This window comes from Polypterus senegalus, chromosome 16, assembly GCF_016835505.1.
Source record: "Polypterus senegalus isolate Bchr_013 chromosome 16, ASM1683550v1, whole genome shotgun sequence".
NCBI classification, from domain to species: Eukaryota; Metazoa; Chordata; class Cladistia; order Polypteriformes; family Polypteridae; genus Polypterus; species Polypterus senegalus.
The window spans coordinates 43,008,389-43,025,578 of record NC_053169.1 but is presented as its reverse complement, the minus strand read 5'-3'; the positions used below and the strand labels follow the sequence as shown (position 1 = coordinate 43,025,578).

At 40.2% G+C, this 17,190-nt stretch overlaps 1 protein-coding gene across 3 annotated transcripts in view; it reads left to right on the top strand.

Annotated features, from left to right (window-relative positions):
- Window positions 1–1,743: 1,743 nt before the first annotated feature.
- fshr (follicle stimulating hormone receptor) overlaps window positions 1,744–17,190 on the top strand; it is a 163,999-nt gene continuing 148,552 nt past the window's right edge. Inside the window, exons 1-2 of one of the 3 annotated variants that reach the window (XM_039738684.1) lie at window positions 1,744–1,814; window positions 2,255–2,532. In XM_039738684.1, coding sequence (XP_039594618.1) covers window positions 2,378–2,532 — 155 coding nt within the window. In that variant the 5' untranslated portion in view covers window positions 1,744–1,814; window positions 2,255–2,377. Of the gene's footprint in view, window positions 1,815–2,111; window positions 2,549–17,190 lie in introns of those variants that run through there. The other 2 variants (XM_039738683.1, XM_039738685.1) reach the window with 2 other exon arrangements.

The following is a 17,190-nucleotide window of genomic DNA, read 5'->3' as shown; positions in this document are numbered from 1 at the left end:
CTACCTCACCGCCATCGTGTCACCCCATAGTGTGTAATTATTAACAGTATTCATTATTAAAACTAAATTAATGATTTATCTGTAAAATGCAACATACATACTTTAATGCATTTCATCATGAAAGTGATATCAAGTATAAATCTAAGAATTTTAAATGTGCAGAGAGTTGGAATATCATACATTTAACGTGTTCTGTGTGGCAATCTATTGCTACTTGCCGCTGCTGTCAGGTCAGGAGGGAGCCCCAGAAGCTCATAGCGATTAACAACTGGGTCAGTTTTAAAATGACGTTTACGATGGTCTACTTTAATGATAACATAAACTACAAGGTTAAAATGGACATTTCAAGATTAAAGCCGACAATTTCCACTTTAATCACAAAATACACCTTTTCACCATGTCCTTAATTTTTTTTGCTGTTGTGTAAGTTACAAAAAAAGAAGATGGCACAGAAGATGGCATGCGAGACTTTTAAAATGTGTTGTGTCATTACGATGGGGAATATGCAATGCTTGAATATAAAAGCTCCACGAATGCAGGCTTAGCAAAGAGAAATGTGTTTCAGGGGCTGATTGCTCCTCTTAAGCTTAGGAACAGGAGTGATCGAGTGCTCCAGGGAACCTACAAGTGCCAATGTAGGCAGTACGACAAAGGAGTTGGACTTGGGGCATCCCGGTGGGTACCGACAGAGGTTTCTTGGAAGGGAGAGGAAAGGTAGGCTGCTTTAGCTGTTGTCTCTGCCCTGCTGAGTATGTCTGATGGGGTGAGCAGGGTGAGGCAAGAGATAGAAGCACTGGGGACAAGATGAAAGTATGGCAATTATGGTTCTAATTTTATTCCTGTTTTAACTGTTGTTTGGATTTTTAACTTCCTCACCATTGCACTATTTTATGGATTATGTTTTTGAAAACCTATTGCACTGCACTTGTGTTTGAAGACTGCCTTGTTTAAATAAAGCACTTGTGCACTTTTTGCACTGATAACTGTTGTTATGGCTTCATTTGCCCTAGTCCATACTCAGTTATGACTATCGATGTCCCAGGAGACAGAAGAGGCCCATGCCTGGGGATCCAGGGCATCACAATAGGATGTCAGATCATCAAACGGCATTCATACACACACCTACACTTATCCATACTGGGATAATTATGTAATCATCAATTAACCTTATATGGACATCCTTGGATTATTGCAGAAAACTGGAGTAGTAAGAGAAGATCCACATGGACAAAGCAGGATTGTTAGAAGTCCATACATGCCTTTACAGTACATGGATGGAAATCAAACCCCCTGTCTATGCAACTACAAGCCAGCAGCGTTAACTGCTGCACCACCAGGCAATCAATAAAGACCCCCACTGTTAATACAGAATTGGCAAATTTCTAGCAGTGACTTTCAGGTAGCCTACTTAAGGCCCCTGTCATTACTCGTCTCCACTGAGCTGATCACAGATGATGACATCATGATCTGCCCGAGCAGCCAGCTGACAAATGGAAGAGAATGGCAGAGCAGGTTCTTGGAGAGAAAGACATGCAGGATCCGGCTGTTAGCTTAAGCAAACACTGAAATACTTGGAATATACTTGTGATCCTCCAGCTAGCCCTGCATGAGTTCTTCTGTGTTCCTGGCTGAATATTTCCAATTTTGATTGTTGTCTAGTTCCTGTAGTAGCTTGTCAAAGGACCAAGGACAGACTCTAGATAAGGTTGTTGCCAAAAAAAAAAAAAAGAAGTTATAAAGGGTGAAAACCTCTGCTTTAAATGCAGATCCATGAACAGAAAATATATTGCAGAGACAATAGAGTTAAATGGAAGGTAAGGCATTAAAGTTACTGTTTGAAGTTTCTCTTTATTCTGGCTGTTACTTTGTGTTACTTGGTGTATTTCTAAACTAAATTTAGAAAACAGAGGGCAGAACAGCTACAGATAAATTACTCCAGCGAGAGAAGAAGGTAGCCTAGTTTTGAATATGGTATCATTGGCTCATTAAAAAATACAGGAAGTCAGCTGCACATTTAAAGACCTGTGACTACATCACTGAGAGAGAAAAAGTAAAAAAAAAAAAAGCATTTTTCCTTTTTATCAGTATGCTTCTTTTTCCAAGGTCTCCGATATGCATTTCCTAAACAAGTTCATTCTGGCTGCTGAACAAATCGTAGCTCGTTTTGCTTGAACAATTGTCTGTTACTTTCACAAAAAAATATTCATTTTTAATGCAATGACATGTTAACTGTGTAAATCTGAAATCTGTACAGAGAACGAGACGGAGGGAGAAAGAGGAAGGAGGCTGCTCTACGCGATCTTCATGACAATCTGTTAATGAACTAACAAAAGAGAGCTGCAGAAGAGTGACTTGGAGTCTCTTTAAGAAGCACACTATGCAGGCACGTTGGATTTACCTGCTTCTTCTCGCTTGGGCAACCTACACCGAATGCCACATGTGTTCTGTGAATGGGACAATGAGAACCTTCTCCTGCATGGGCAGCAAGGTGACCGAGATGCCAAGGCACATTCCCCAAAACACAATGCTCATGTAAGTACCGGTACAGGTATGTAGATTATTGGCTTCATTACGACTGACTCTTAGCAAAAGGACAAAAGTGACAGCTGCAAACTCTGCAACTAACTGTCTAAATTAGGAACAGATTGGCTTAAATTACACTACAATAAAAATAAAAAGAATCAAAGAAAGCCTGGTGAGAAGATCTAAAAATGATTACAAACATATTGTTAAGATCAATCTTGTAATAACCTGAAAAGTATAAAAGTCCACATGTCATTTCCGCTACAATAATTTAAAAGTGATTTGATTTATACAGGACATGTCTTATTTTTATATAGATATTCAAAAAGTGAAGGAGATGTGATAACCCAAACCTGGCATTTTGAAAGTGGCATTGAAAATATCTGCCTATCTGTGCTGTAACTTAAGCAGGCACATTTTGTCCTTTTACATTTTACTCTCTGATAGCAATGACTTCTGAGAAGTGTTTTTCTTTACACAATAACTTTCCAAATTCAGAACTTATAAGAGTATAAAATAAGTGCACTTTTCTGTTAATTGCACTGCTTCTGCTAAGTCAAAAATGCTTATAAACAACTGGCAGATGCCAGGCCAGGGCAGTTCTCACTTTTTCATTTTCTTTTCTTGGGAAAGAAAAATGTGTCTTCTTCAGCTCCAGGGTGCAGAAGCTCCTGTTTTTCCACTATGCAGACATAATTATCAAGCCTGAATTTAAACGCTCATTTTTTTCATTAATGTGGCTGCTAAGGGTTGTGTTAGAACCCATCATGTTTGTTTAAAGTATATTGGAGAGTAAAAAAAAATTAAACCAATTTGTGAAAGCTTGTTTTTAAACTTTTACAATTAAGGGTTTGATCCAAAGTTGTTTTTTATTTGAGTGAAGAGCCTTCCACCTTTATAACTTGCAGCATGTAATCAGTCGCTTCAAGGTTTCAGGTCTGCATGAGAATTATTACTTCCAAACAGAATAGTGTCGATTAAAAGAAAAATAAAATAAGAATTAATGTGCTGTCATGAGAGTTTGTACCACATGTTCTGCAGAAGCAGATGGTTTGTGAAAATATTCTTCTCTGTTTATTTTATATTTGTGAATGTGGGTATGCATTCTGGGCCTGTTTTCTGAGCAGAGTGATACATAAGTTGCAAACTCATAACATTCAGCTCTAAATAAGTTGATATGGCATAAATTGGTGTAGCAGAAGACAAAGGGACAAGCTGATGATGAAGATGTTGTCCTGGTCTTCCCATCTGTGTTGCTGCTAAGGGGTTGTGTTGAAGGAGGATTTCAAAAACATGAACTAAAGAGAGTGTGGATTTTAAGTCTTCCTCCTGTCGAACCTTTTCTAATATGGACATTTAGAAATAATGAATTACTTCTTGAAGAAGAGGTGCTGCACATTGACCAGTGTAAAGTATTGGACTGTATTGAGCTGGTGCAACTTATTCTTTTGACATATTGTGTGCAAGTCACTTAAACATCCTGTGTAACCAACTGTAACAAACATATGCATACAGCTTCAATCTACTTCTATGACATAAAGTGACGGTATAGCATTTGAAATAGAAAGGTGTGACATGCATACAATTTTTGTTTGTCCATCCATCCATCCATTTTCTAACCTGCTGAATCCAAATACAGGGTCACGGGGGTCTGCTGGAGCCAATCCCAGCCAACACAGGGCACAAGGCAGGGACCAATCCTGGGCAGGGTGCCAACCTACCACAGGACACACACAAACACACACTAGGGCCAATTTAGAATTGCCAATCCACCTAACCGGCATGTCTTTGGATTGTGGGAGGAAACACACACAGACACAGGGAGAAAATGCAAACTCCACGCAGGGAATCGAACCCAGGTCTCCTAACTGCGAGGCAGCAGCGCTACCACTGCGCCACCATGCCGCCACAATTTTTGTTTGTTTTTAAGAAAATGACAATGACTAGTCATGCACTGTGTTATTAGTCTGTCTCTTATAAACATTTTAATAGCTTACGCTAGCTGCCTGTTTTTAGACTATTACAGCGATGGATTTTGGTGGTTCAGGTGCCCGCTGGTCAGCAGAGCCAGTCTGCAAGAACATTTCGAATTGCAGCCATGAACCATAAGTGGCAGCTTCTGTCCACATGAATTTTTGAGTATGTAAAGGACAAACTGCCTCAATGAATATAAGTGTGCACATACAGTACACTGCATTGTTTATACGTGAGATAAAGCAATGGGATATACAGTAATGCATTAAAATGCAATTTTTATAATATAATGCATTTTTAGTCAGACATAATAGAAATACTGTAAAACTGTGATGAAATACAATACAAAAAAATAGGCGCAAATTCTAGTAGCTGCATTTCAGATAGGTACATACATCAATTTTTATTTTCAGACAATCAGTTAAAGTATATACTGTACTGTATCTACATGCAGTTACACATATTATGAGACAAGTTAATTGACTCACTTGTGGTTACCCAGTTAAACAGCTGTAACACTTCTAGCCATGACCTGGTCACCTGGCTGCTCCTAACAGGAAATTTGAAGAGGATTGTCATTTTTATAAAGTAAAAATCATGAACTTTGATATAATTATATAATAAAAGGAGGGAGAGAGAAATATTTTTCTATTAGGCTGAAAATCTTGACCTAAGGTGGTCAAGGCCACTTATGTTAGAGGACCTAAATAAAAATTATTTTTTTCTTTTATCTTCTTTTCTTCTTTGATAAGATGACTTGGTTATCTTGTTCTGCAATGTAACAAGCCAAGGATTTTCAACACTTTGGCAAATATCTGGTGTCTTCTGTGTGTTGGGATCTGCCCAGATTATAAACACGTTCCAGACACTTTTACAGTATGTTTTAGTCAAACAGCTGGAGCATATAGTTTTTAAATCAGGAAGCCACTAATTGGATACTATTTCATTTATTTGGCTCTGCAGATAACAAAACAGGTTTTTAAAATAATTTAGCCACTTTCTATCTGTAAATGATTTTTTGGACTTCACCCACTTCACCCGATGACGCTTTGTATAAATATCCAATGCTGAGCTGTTGCTTTTTATTACTGCTGTAATGAAGATATATTTTGATCACTTTTAAATGAAATCACTTTTATTAATCAGAGGCTTGATTTCATTTTATATGGACATGTTTGCCTATTTGAATTAAGCAGTCTATTTTACTTCATGAATATGCACCCATACTACAATTGATTTAAGATAAAGCACTGTTAAAAAATGGAGAGCTGAATATATAGCCAGTCTTGGAATAATACTGTTAAGCTGTGATGAATGACAATGCAAGAGACAGAGGCAAATTTCAAGAGCTTTGCTTCTACAATGCATATATTAATTTATTTCCAGTTAATCAACTAAAGTACATATACATATACATAAACAAAATCATATACATTTACATTATATAATACAAGGTTCCGGGCAGCAGATTGACGCAGTGGATAGTGCTGCTGCCTCATAGTTAGGAGACCTGGGTTCACCTCCCGGGTCCTCCCTGTGTGGAGTTTGCATGTTCTCCCCGTGTCTGTATGGGTTTCCTTCGGGTGCTCCGGTTTCCTCCCACAGTTCAAAGACATGCAGGTTAGGTGTATTGGCAATCCTAAATTGTCCCTAGTGTGTGCTTGGTGTGTGGTTGTGTTTGTGTGCCCTGCGGTGGGCTGGCACCCTGCCCGGGGTTTGTTTCATGCCTTGCACCCTGTGTTGGCTGGGATTGGCTCCAGCGGACCGTGACCCTGTAGTTAGGATATATTAGGTTGGATAATGGATGGATGGAATGCAAGGTTCCCATCAATTTAAAGAATGTGGTCTGACCATTGCACAGGCATGCCATTATGACATAATGATTCGTCTTCTTAAATGGCAGGCAAGACTCCTTTCTGCTCTGCTGCAGCTGCCCACAGGAAGGCTGCTCCCATTATGAAAAGGATGGGGGAAAGCCCATGGGAGGTTCATCCCCAGAAGAAACGAAACCAATGGAAAGCCAATGGGGTTAGACCTGTTAGTGATTGGAGCTGGTGTTATTGCTGAGGTGTTGCCTGCTGTACAGCAGCACTTGGGCCCTAATATGAATTGTCCCATCCAGGTAGGGGCGTGGAAAGTCTTGACTCTCCGGCTTAACAACCATCTTCTGTTGTTGGAGGAATTTTGTAAACTCTGAATTTCAGTGGCAGAACTCTCTGACGTTTTATAGATTTTACAGAATTTCAAGGCGCAGCCAGGATGTTGAAGGGGTCTGGTTTGGTGGACTCAGGATTGGATCACTGCTTTTTGCAGATGATGTTGTCCTGTTTGCTTCATCAGGCCGTGATCTTCAGCTCTCTCTGAATCGGTTCGCAGCTGAGTGTGAAGCAGCTGTAATGGAAATCAGCACCTCCAAATCCGAGACCATGGTCCTCAGCCGGAAAAGGGTGGATTGCCCTCTCAGGGTTGGGGTAGACATCCTGCCCCAAGTGGAGGAGTTCAAGTATCTTGGGGTCTTGTTCACGAGTGAGGGAAGAATGGAGCGTGAGATCCACAGGCAGATCAGTGCGGTCTGTAGTGGTGAAAAAGGTGCTGAGCCATAAGGCAAAGCTCTCAATTTACCAGTCGATCTATGTTCCTACCCTCACCTATGGTCATGAGCTATGGGTAGTAACCGAAAGAACAAGATCGCGAATACAAGCGGCTGAAATGAGTTTCCTCCGCAGGGTGTCTTGGCTTTCCCTTAATGATAGGGTGAGAAGCTCAGTCATCCGGGAGGGGCTCAGAGTAGAGAGGAGTCAGATGAGGTGGCTCGGGCATCTGATCAGGATGCCTCCTGGATGCCTCCCTGGTGAGGTGTTCCTGGCACGTCCTACCGGGAGGAGGCCCGGGGAAGACCCAGGACACGCTGGAGGGACTATGTCTCCCGGCTGGCCTGGGAATGCCTTCGGATTATCCCGGAAAAGCTAGAAGAAGTGGCCAGGGAGAGGGAAGTTTGGGCCTCTCTGCTCAAGCTGCTGCCCCCGCGACCCGACCTCGGATAAGCGGAAGAGAATGGATGGATGGATGGACTCTCTGAAGTGCACAGACCTGGAACTGGCCAAATCTCTGTAGCTGGGTACACCTTTAACTGGTTTGGTTGCTCTGATTGCTGTCATACTCAGGGAGTAGCTGTTGTGGTGGTGGATTGGCTCTTTCCAATGGTGTCCAATGTCACTCCTTTAAATCAGTGTATTATGAGACTCAGGTTAAGGCACTCTCTGGTTGCTTTCTTATCTGTAGTCTTGGTGTATGCTCCAATTGTGGTGACTGGTATCTTGGTGAAGGAGACATTCTATTTGCAACTTTGCTCTGCAGTTGATGGGTCCCCGCGAGGTGACACTTATTTGGTTATGGGTGACTTCAGTGCCACCACTGGCACTGAAAGGACTGGCTATGAGGATTGCGACGGTCCCCATGGGTCCAGCAACCGTGGTGAAACTGGCTCCATGTTTCTTAACTTCAGGGGTTGAGAGTCGCTGAATCCTGGTTCCAGTGCATTGAGCTGCATCGTTGGACTTGGTACTTCAATATGGGTGGTGTAGTGAATCACATCCTTGTGGGCAGATGCTGGAGGCTCCTAAAGAACTACATGGACTATAGAAGTGCCCAGTTTGTGAATCCAACCACATATTTGTTGTTGCTACTCTGAAGATCCAATTTAGGTCAGTAGGCAACCACTAAATAGGAGAATGAGGCTAGACCTGTCCAGACTCCAAGATCAGGCTGTTTCTAATGAGTCTGCATGCAGTTTATGTGAGCAACTAGCAGACTTGGGTGAAACTGCCGATCCTAATGTGATGTGGGGGACTTTCCATGACAAGATTCTGAAGACTGCTGAGGGGTTGTGTTGGTGTTGCCGATGTTCCCAGAGGGGGGTGTTTCATCTTGCATGGGATATAATCGACAGGAGTTGCAGCACATGGCTTGAAGGCAACTCCGGTCTGTACCAAGAACTGAGAAGGCAGATAAAGATGAATCTGTGAGCAAGTGACGCATCATCTATGGTCTAGTGACCACGTTCTGCTTACAGTGGGTTCGAAGCATTACGCACATCTGAATTAGGTGAGTGAAGAACAGTCCTTACATATGACGCTGCAGTTGTGACCTGCTGAGGTGGCTGCTTTGAGAATCTGTTAAAAGCTGATCCTCTGGCTAGGACGTTGGATATATCTGGGTCCATGATTCTTGAGGCTGACCCTGAACCACACAATCTCACTGAAATGGTACAGGTGGTGAACCAGCTGAGGGTTGGGAAGGCTTCAGGGATCTGTGGTATCTGGGGTGAACTTCTCCAGGCTGGTGGTAAGCTGTCCTCCTGGCATTGCAAGAAATATTTGCTTTAATTTGGGAGACTGGAAAATAGAACTTGTTGTCCCTATCTGGAAAGGGAAGAGTGATCGTCTGAATTGTGGCAATGCAGGGTGGGGATAAAACTGCTCTTGGTACCGGGTAAGGTCCTTGCTAGGGTCATTCTCGATAGGAGCAGTCAGCGACTGGAGCAGTCTGCTTTTATTTCTAAGAAGTCTACCATCAACCACATCCTGGCTCTCAGGTTTCTCATTGAGCACAAACGTAAATATTTGCAGAGTTTCTTTGCAGCCTTTGTCAATTTTTGTAAAGCGCCCGACTCAGTTGAACAAGCTGTCCTGTGGGACCGCCTGAGACTTTCCAGGATCCTCCTGAAGTTGTTGGATGTCATTGCAAGCCTGTACACTGGTACTTTGAGTGCTGTGCAGAGCGGCAATAGGACCTCTGTGTTTTTACCAGTTGATTCTAGGGTTCGACAGCGGTGTGTTTTTGCTCCTCTTCTGTTCAATGCTTGCATGCACTGGGTGTTGGGTGGAGTTGTTGGGTCCAGTGGCTGTGAGACATCTGTTGATGAAGAAAGATTTGCTGATCTTGACTTTGCTGATGATCTTGACTTTGCCGATGATGCTGTGATCTTTGCAGAGTCAATAAAGGCTCTGATCGAGGCTCTTGAGAGACTGTGAAGAGTCTGAGTGTCTGAACTTGTGAATGACCTGGATAAAAATCAAGATCCAGACCTTTAATGACCCCTTGGACACAGCCATAGGCAGGATGTCTGTCTGTGGAGAGAGTGTTGACCATGTCAAGAGATTTACTTATCTTGGCAGCGACATTCATGTCTCTTGTGGCTCTTCTTATGAAGTCAGTATACAGATTGGGAGAGCATGGGGGTTCATGAGGTCATTAGAAAGGGGTGTATGGTGCTTCTGATATCTCTTCAAAAGGATGAAGGTCCAAGTCTTTAAAGTCCTGGTGCTTTCAGTTTGCTACATGGTTACAAGACATGGACAATATCTAGTGACTTGAGACAATACTGTGTCTCTTCAGAGAATCCTTGTTTACTGTTTGTTTGACATTGTGTCAAACAAGCAGTTGCTCACAGTGTCCCGAATGAGACATGTTGCCTGTATTGCGAAGGAGCATCAATTATGGCCCTACGGCCATGTGGCACGACTCCCCGATGGCGTTGAGGACCTGAGTGACTGGACCAGGCCAAGTAGACACCCACATAACACCTGGCTGCAGCAAACAGCCAGAGGGTGGGACTGGCAGTCAGTGTTAATTTTGACAATAACATTTTTGTTTAGTTTTATTCTTCTGACCAAATTGAATTTTAGTTTTATTCATATTTTAGTCATTTAATTATTGTTAGTTTTAGTCTAGTTTTAGTCCACAAAAAAGACATTCATTTTAGTCAAGAAAAAGTAAATTGAGTTTCGAATAAAAGTAAAAGTAAATTAGCCAAACAGTCAAAATCAAATGGATATCTTATTTAACATATGAATATACACAGAATATACTGTACCTTTAAACTATTATACTAACATGTACACTAAGGAAGCAAACCACATGTAATGATTATTGAACATAAAATGAAGAGTTGGTGTAGAATAGATTTACTCCAAAAGCTCTTGGTTAGATAATGGCAGCTCTAGTCTGTCATCATTGTTTTCTGGCCTTCAGCATTCTTTAGTTATGCTTCTGTAAAATTTTACCAAAAAAGGTAGGACAAGGCAACACACATTTCATTTCAGCATCAGGTTTATAATGAATGAGATCATCATGGACTATCTGATTTATATGACCATGTGCACATTTTAAATTTATTCTCTGATATTTTTTCTCCAGCACTTGAAAAAGACTGTTTAAAATATTACTCAAAATAAAAACTAAATCATTATTATATCTGTACTGTTGAATTAGTGAATTCCAAAAAAATTTAGGATACTTACATTAAAGAAAAAGCTGTTTCTATAACAAATACTTTTAAAATCTGGTGTGTCAGAGAATAACATAATTAGGTCTGCAACATTTGTATTGTAAAATTTATATTTAGCTAATTAGTTTGTTAAAAAAACTCACTAAAGAGTAACATTTAATGGGCGAGTCATATTTTTCACATGATATATTTTCTCCAGTATTTCAGAACTCTTGTATAAGAGTTTTTGCTGTGCTGTTTCCAAAGTGCCTGACATGAGTGATCAGACTTTGTTATTGCTTAGTCTGTGTGTAAATCCACAATTACAAAAGTTACCTTTAGTTAATTAATCATTCCTGAGAGACTGTACTACATTCTCTAATGTATCACTTGTCAGTGCCACATGGGTTGGATGGGCATCCCAACCAAAAAAGGGGATGGTTCCTTACCCGGATATTAGGCTCCAAGCAGGCAGATGGGCATCCCAGCCAGGAATAGAGGAAGAAGCCAGACCCAGAAGAGATGTTGAGAGATGTAGTTCGGCAACACAGCCCAGCTGTGCACCATGGGTGCCGCAAGGGGGAGCTGTCGATAGATGTGCTCTCCAATTTATGGGACTTCCGTATGATCTGGAAGTACTGGCACTGGAAGTACTCCTGGGTCTGTAATAAAAGGGACCACATTCCTTTATTCAGGTGAGTCGGAGCAGGGGCGACGTAGAGCAACTCTTCACTGAAGGGAGACAGTGCGGTGATAAGAAGAGAAGTATTATAGAGGGGGAGAGAGAGAACCTGTGATTTGTGCTTGTGCTTCTATGGAGTTACTGTGTGGAATAAACCACATTATTTGAACCTGGGAATCTTGGTGTGTTCATGTTTGGTGTCTGGGGCTTGCTGACAGCCCCGTTCCGTCACACATTCCAATAAAAGACAAATGTGCTTTTACTATGTTATTGTAATTTTAGGGATTATGCTCATAAATATTAGTTTGCCCTCAAAAACCAAACAAATAATGCAAATTTAGTGTCTTCAGGTCATTAGCAATGAAGTGTTTCTGTTTTGCTGTCCTGTAAATGTACATATTGCATTAATTGGGAGATGTACTTCAAGCAGCCCAAGGAGTGAAATCTTAAATACATTTTATGTTAGCATTAACAAATGGAGCAGCTGCATTTCATCAGTGATGTAGACAAGCCAAATAGCCATTTTGTTTGAAATTTGTCTCAATGATTAATTGCTACGACTGTTGTTGTCACTGCCATTGTCCCTGTATGTGTATCTGGAGACGTGCAAGGTGGTTTCACCCGCAACTCTGAACTGTATCCACAGGTGTAGGTGTGCTCAGTATAATCAAGGAATGATTGCGAAGCTTCTGTTCTTTTATCTGGACTGTGTAGGAGACTGTATTAAAAGCGATTAATCTCACATCATTTCATCTGCTGTAACAAATGTGTGACACTACAAGCTAAACAGTTACAACTTACATCTGCGGCTGTGCGCATCTAATCGCGCTCTCAAAGCTGCACCAATCTGTTTCTTAAGTAACTCATAAGGAGATAAAACTGGCAATAACATTTGTATTAGATGGGTAAACGAGAGCCAGAGGTAACAAACAGCATTGTTGTCAGGCCTAGATAACATTACATACTTTGGCGTGAATCTCAGGATGGCACACCTCTAGACAACCCTTCAGGTTTCTCGTGTTCTTTCCTGTGAGCTTCATTCCACATGGTTTACATGGAGTTTGACTTTTTTAAGTGTTGCAAATAAAGTTAGTCCATATGTCTGACCACTTTTTTGCCCGAGAATCATGTTGGCCGAAATAGCAGAGCGGGTTGGAGCAGAATTCTGGCTGACGTGATGAATTCCTGATGGCGTTCAAACTTAGCATTATTCAATTACAAGCGTGTTTACAAATTTTTTAAATTGCACCACTGCATTCATGCTTGTTATTTGTTGTGTAATGTCATGTGTAATAGTGATGTGCAAGGGTCTTCGCATCGTTCACCATCCAGTCGTCTGTCTGTAACATTTTCGCTTTGCTTAGTTTTCGTCAACAATGAATTTGAAAGCATTCATTCTAATTTTCGTCATTAAAGGCACATTTTTACTTAGTTTTCATTCCATTTTCGTCACTGAAAAGATTTCATCGATGAGTTTTTTTCGTCTTCGTTTTTACCATTGCATGCTCATGAGATGTCATTATTTATATTATGTTGCTGTTTCTAGGGTGTTGATAAGCTCAAGTACTGTAAATGTGTGAAACATAGTGTTATTTGCACAGTGGTGTAAAGGTCAGTGCCACGTACTTCCTGGTAACTGAGATTATAGATGTTATAAATAGAAACCTTAATTGTTGGTGCAACTCTTTGTTTTATTCAGCCCTTACTAGTGTTCTTGATTAACTTAAAAGAAAGAAGTACAGATTTTGTAGCAACAACCCTTAGGTTTATTTAAAATCTATCCCCTGGTTGCTATTACTATTAACATCATCTCGCCTATACAGTAATCCCTCCTCGATCGCGGGGGTTGCGTTCCAGACCCCCCCGCGATAGGTGAAAATCCGCGAAGTAGAAACCATATGTTTGTATGGTTATTTTTATATATTTTAAGCCCTTATAAACTCTCCCACCCTGTTAACATTATTAGAGCCCTCTAGACATGAAATAACACCCTTTAGTCAAACGTTTAAACTGTGCTCCATGACAAGACAGAGATGACAGTTCTTTCTCACAATTAAAAGAAAGCAAACATATCTTATCTTCAAAGGAGCGCCATCATAAAGGAGCGTGTCAGGAGCAGAGAATGTCAGAGAGAGCGCAAAGAAAAGCAAACAATCAAAAAATCAATACATGCTTTTAAGTATACAGAAGCACCGCGATAAAGCGGCATTTTGTAGAGGAGCGTCCGTGTCCTCTGTGCAAACAGCCCCTCTGCTCACACCCCCTCCGTCAGGCAGAGAGAGCGAGAAAGATAGAGAGAAGCAAACAAGCACAGCGCGGGAAGCATATCTTATAGCATTGAGGAGTTTTAGTTAATATGCAATACATGCTCTGATTGGGTAGCTTCTAAGCCATCCGCCAATAGCGTCCCTTGTATGAAATCAACTGGGCAATCAAACTGAGGAAGCATGTAACCTAAATTAAAAGACCCATTGTCCGCAGAAAGCGTGAACCAGTGAAAAATCTGTGATATATGTTTAGATGTGCTTACATTTAAAATCATGATAGAGTGAAACCGCGAAAGTCAAAGCGCGATATAGCGAGGGATTACTGTAGTTGCATACCACCCTGGCCAAATAGCAAAAACTATGCTCCATAAGAGTAAAGAGTTTATTACAAATATTCAAAAAACAAACCCAACGCAAAAAACCTCAAAAATCATGACTAAACCATAAAGGAAGAACAGAGCAAAAACGTTCAAAAACTCAACAGAACCAAAGAGGAGAACTTACAAATAAAGAGTCCAAAAATAAGAGAAGAAAAGCTAATGCTTCAGCACTGAGCAAGGCGTCTCAATCCTTGTTAAAAGCTGAGGGTGATGCCTATCGCAGCAGTGCTCGGTGGCTCTGCCCCTTTAGGTTCAATATGTAACTGACAAGGACAACAACTAGTTAAAAGATATTAATAAATATACAAAATCACAAAATAATTGAACAACAGAAAACTACTTAATGAAAAATTAACATAAAAGAAATATTTTAACAGGACTACCTCATTAATAAAAAAAAATATGTATACAGAGAAAGAAACAAAATGAGCAGACAAGTATTAAAAAGACTAAGGCCATGGATGAAACTCTGGTAAATCCACAACATATGAGCGTACCCTGCAATGGACTGACACAGGGAAAACATCAAACAGACAAATCAAGATGTCTATGGATAGAAATAACATAGAAAGGCTAAGGCTGTGGTTTAAGGTACATTCCTTGAATTTGTAATTGCATTCAGCTGGAAACTGAACTTTCTAGAAGTTCATGTAGAAATGTGACAAAATTAGACAGTTATATGACTTTTTGTGAAAAAGCCAATGTGCAAAATGTACATCAGCAGATAGCATTAGTATAGATGAAAAGAAAAACTTAAAGCACATCTGGATTATAATCATATTGAGACTTATTTAAACACGTGTGCTAACTATGAGCGTATAATCATCTTAATTTACCTCCTAGAACCTCCAAAGCCATTTCCAGTTGCCTTTGTTAAATGAAGGCAGATAAGAAAAGAGAAGGTCAAAGCTTTTCCTTCCCTAATTCCAAGATAACAAAGGGAAAACCTGCAGCCTACATAGGCAGGGAAGCAGATGTTTGCATCTTTTGTAATTAAGTAAGTAATTTAATCTGTTTAAAGCATTTGCTTGATCTGTTAATTGAGAGGGCAGTAACAAAAGCTCTTAAATTTTCAATAGGATTTATGTGCATTGTTTGTCTTGATGTCACCCATTTCATCTTTTATTATGCATCCTTTCAGTTTTATTATAGTAGCACTAGTAGAAAATCATGAAAGCACTTTTCTTCTATAATATTAGTTTTGAGTGCATTTTCTAAAGCCTCCTCATTTTTCCTGCATATTCGCCATTCTTCCTTAATTGCAAAAGCAGGTAGCAGTCTATATGACAAACAGCACAGGGCCATACAAAGTAATGAAAGAACAACCGGGTCTGGCAATTAAATTATTCACTGCCATGCTGGAGCTACGGTGAAATCACAAAGATGGGACACTAGTTTCTTTAGTAGTATTTAGGAACCCATAGATTACAAGACCAGGAGAAGATTTGTGTGAAATGCAGATGGGAGCAATGTTCCCCAGTCCAGGAGTGGGTAGAACTTGAGTCCTTAGTATTGTTTTCAGACCCTTGCAGAAAATTAAATGTGGGAAGGGGCTCAGAGGTGTAGGAGCATTTGGCACCAAAGACAGCCCTCAGCATAAAGGTGTCTGTGCAGATTCTGGAGTTGCCTTTGAGCAGTGGTCCCAACGTTTTCAATGCCTTTTTGCTGCTTCTTGTATGTTTATGTCAATCCCTAAATAATCACCTTTACTTGAAAAAAATCATCAAAAAAGAAAAACAATATTAGTTTTATACACAATAATAAGCACTAAGAAATCAATCCCAGCTAGCTGCTTTCCGAAATGTAATGTAATGATGTGTGAATATACTAATGTATGTGGGTCTGTTTGACAGTTAAACACTGTTTCTCAATAATTTCTTTCATTTTTCATTTATAGATTACTAGGTTCTTTGCCCCTGCTTGCTTCACTCTCCAACCCCCCAGGCCACTTTGTGTCTCGGCCGCTCACGTATGTGGATTTCACTTTCACCAAACAACAAATCTTTTAATTCTTGGGAATATGCCTCTTCATTGGGAAGAAACACTACTTTTCCCTGATGGCAACACGAATTAGACAATCTACAAGTCTCCGACTTAAAGTTTAAATCCAAACAATATATTCAATCTCTTTTTGCTGTTCTATTATTTCACTGAGAAATAAATTCTGTTTGTTTGTGCTAAAGCGATCTTTACTATCATTTTTTTGAGACTTTCGAATTTTAATACTTTCATTATCACTAACTTTCTCTGCATCTGTATCGCGCCAACGTTTTTAAATTCTTTATGACGTTCTACTTTGTCATCTACTCTTTGTCTTTTATTTTTGGCCCCGGGGGTGGTTAAATCTCTTGGCACAAAGTCTCATCTCATGGGACATGAAAGTATCTCTCTGAAAAAGTCACATCTCTTCCCAGGCTAAAAAGTCTCATCTCGTCCCAGGTATTTTTTTTATTATAATAGAGAGATTACATTAGATTATTTGTTTAAATTTATTTTGGGAGTCAATGCTATCAAGGTATAAATTACTTCATTGAGAGATGGCTGTGAGCTATTGCTAAGCATATGCACTCGCTGATCAACATGTAATGTCATGAGAGCTACTGTATTGTTATATAAGTGTGGGGCCATGTCTGCTTCTTCTTTGGACATTAATAATACAAAGAAGAGGCTTACTTTTTGTAGAAAATAAAACAAATATTCTAGAAACCCTAGAAATCAAATACTTCTGACCTATTGCTGCCTCTTATTTTACATTCACATTGTTCGAAATGTACAGATATTTTGGTTTTGTGAGTTCATGTTAAGGAGTTTGCTTGTTTTAGACTACATGTTGGGCTAGTCTTCCTTTTATGTTACCAACTCACCTTACTCATATCAGGTTATGAAATTCTTAAAAATAGCTCAGAGTGAGGTGTAGCATCATAGGCCCCATATCTATACTAATAAAAGGCAAAGCCCTCACTCACTCACTCACTCACTCACTCACTCACTCACTCACTCACTCACTCACTCACTCACTCACTCACTCACTCACTCACTCACTCATCACTAATTCTCCAACTTCCCGTGTAGGTAGAAGGCTGAAATTTGGCAGGC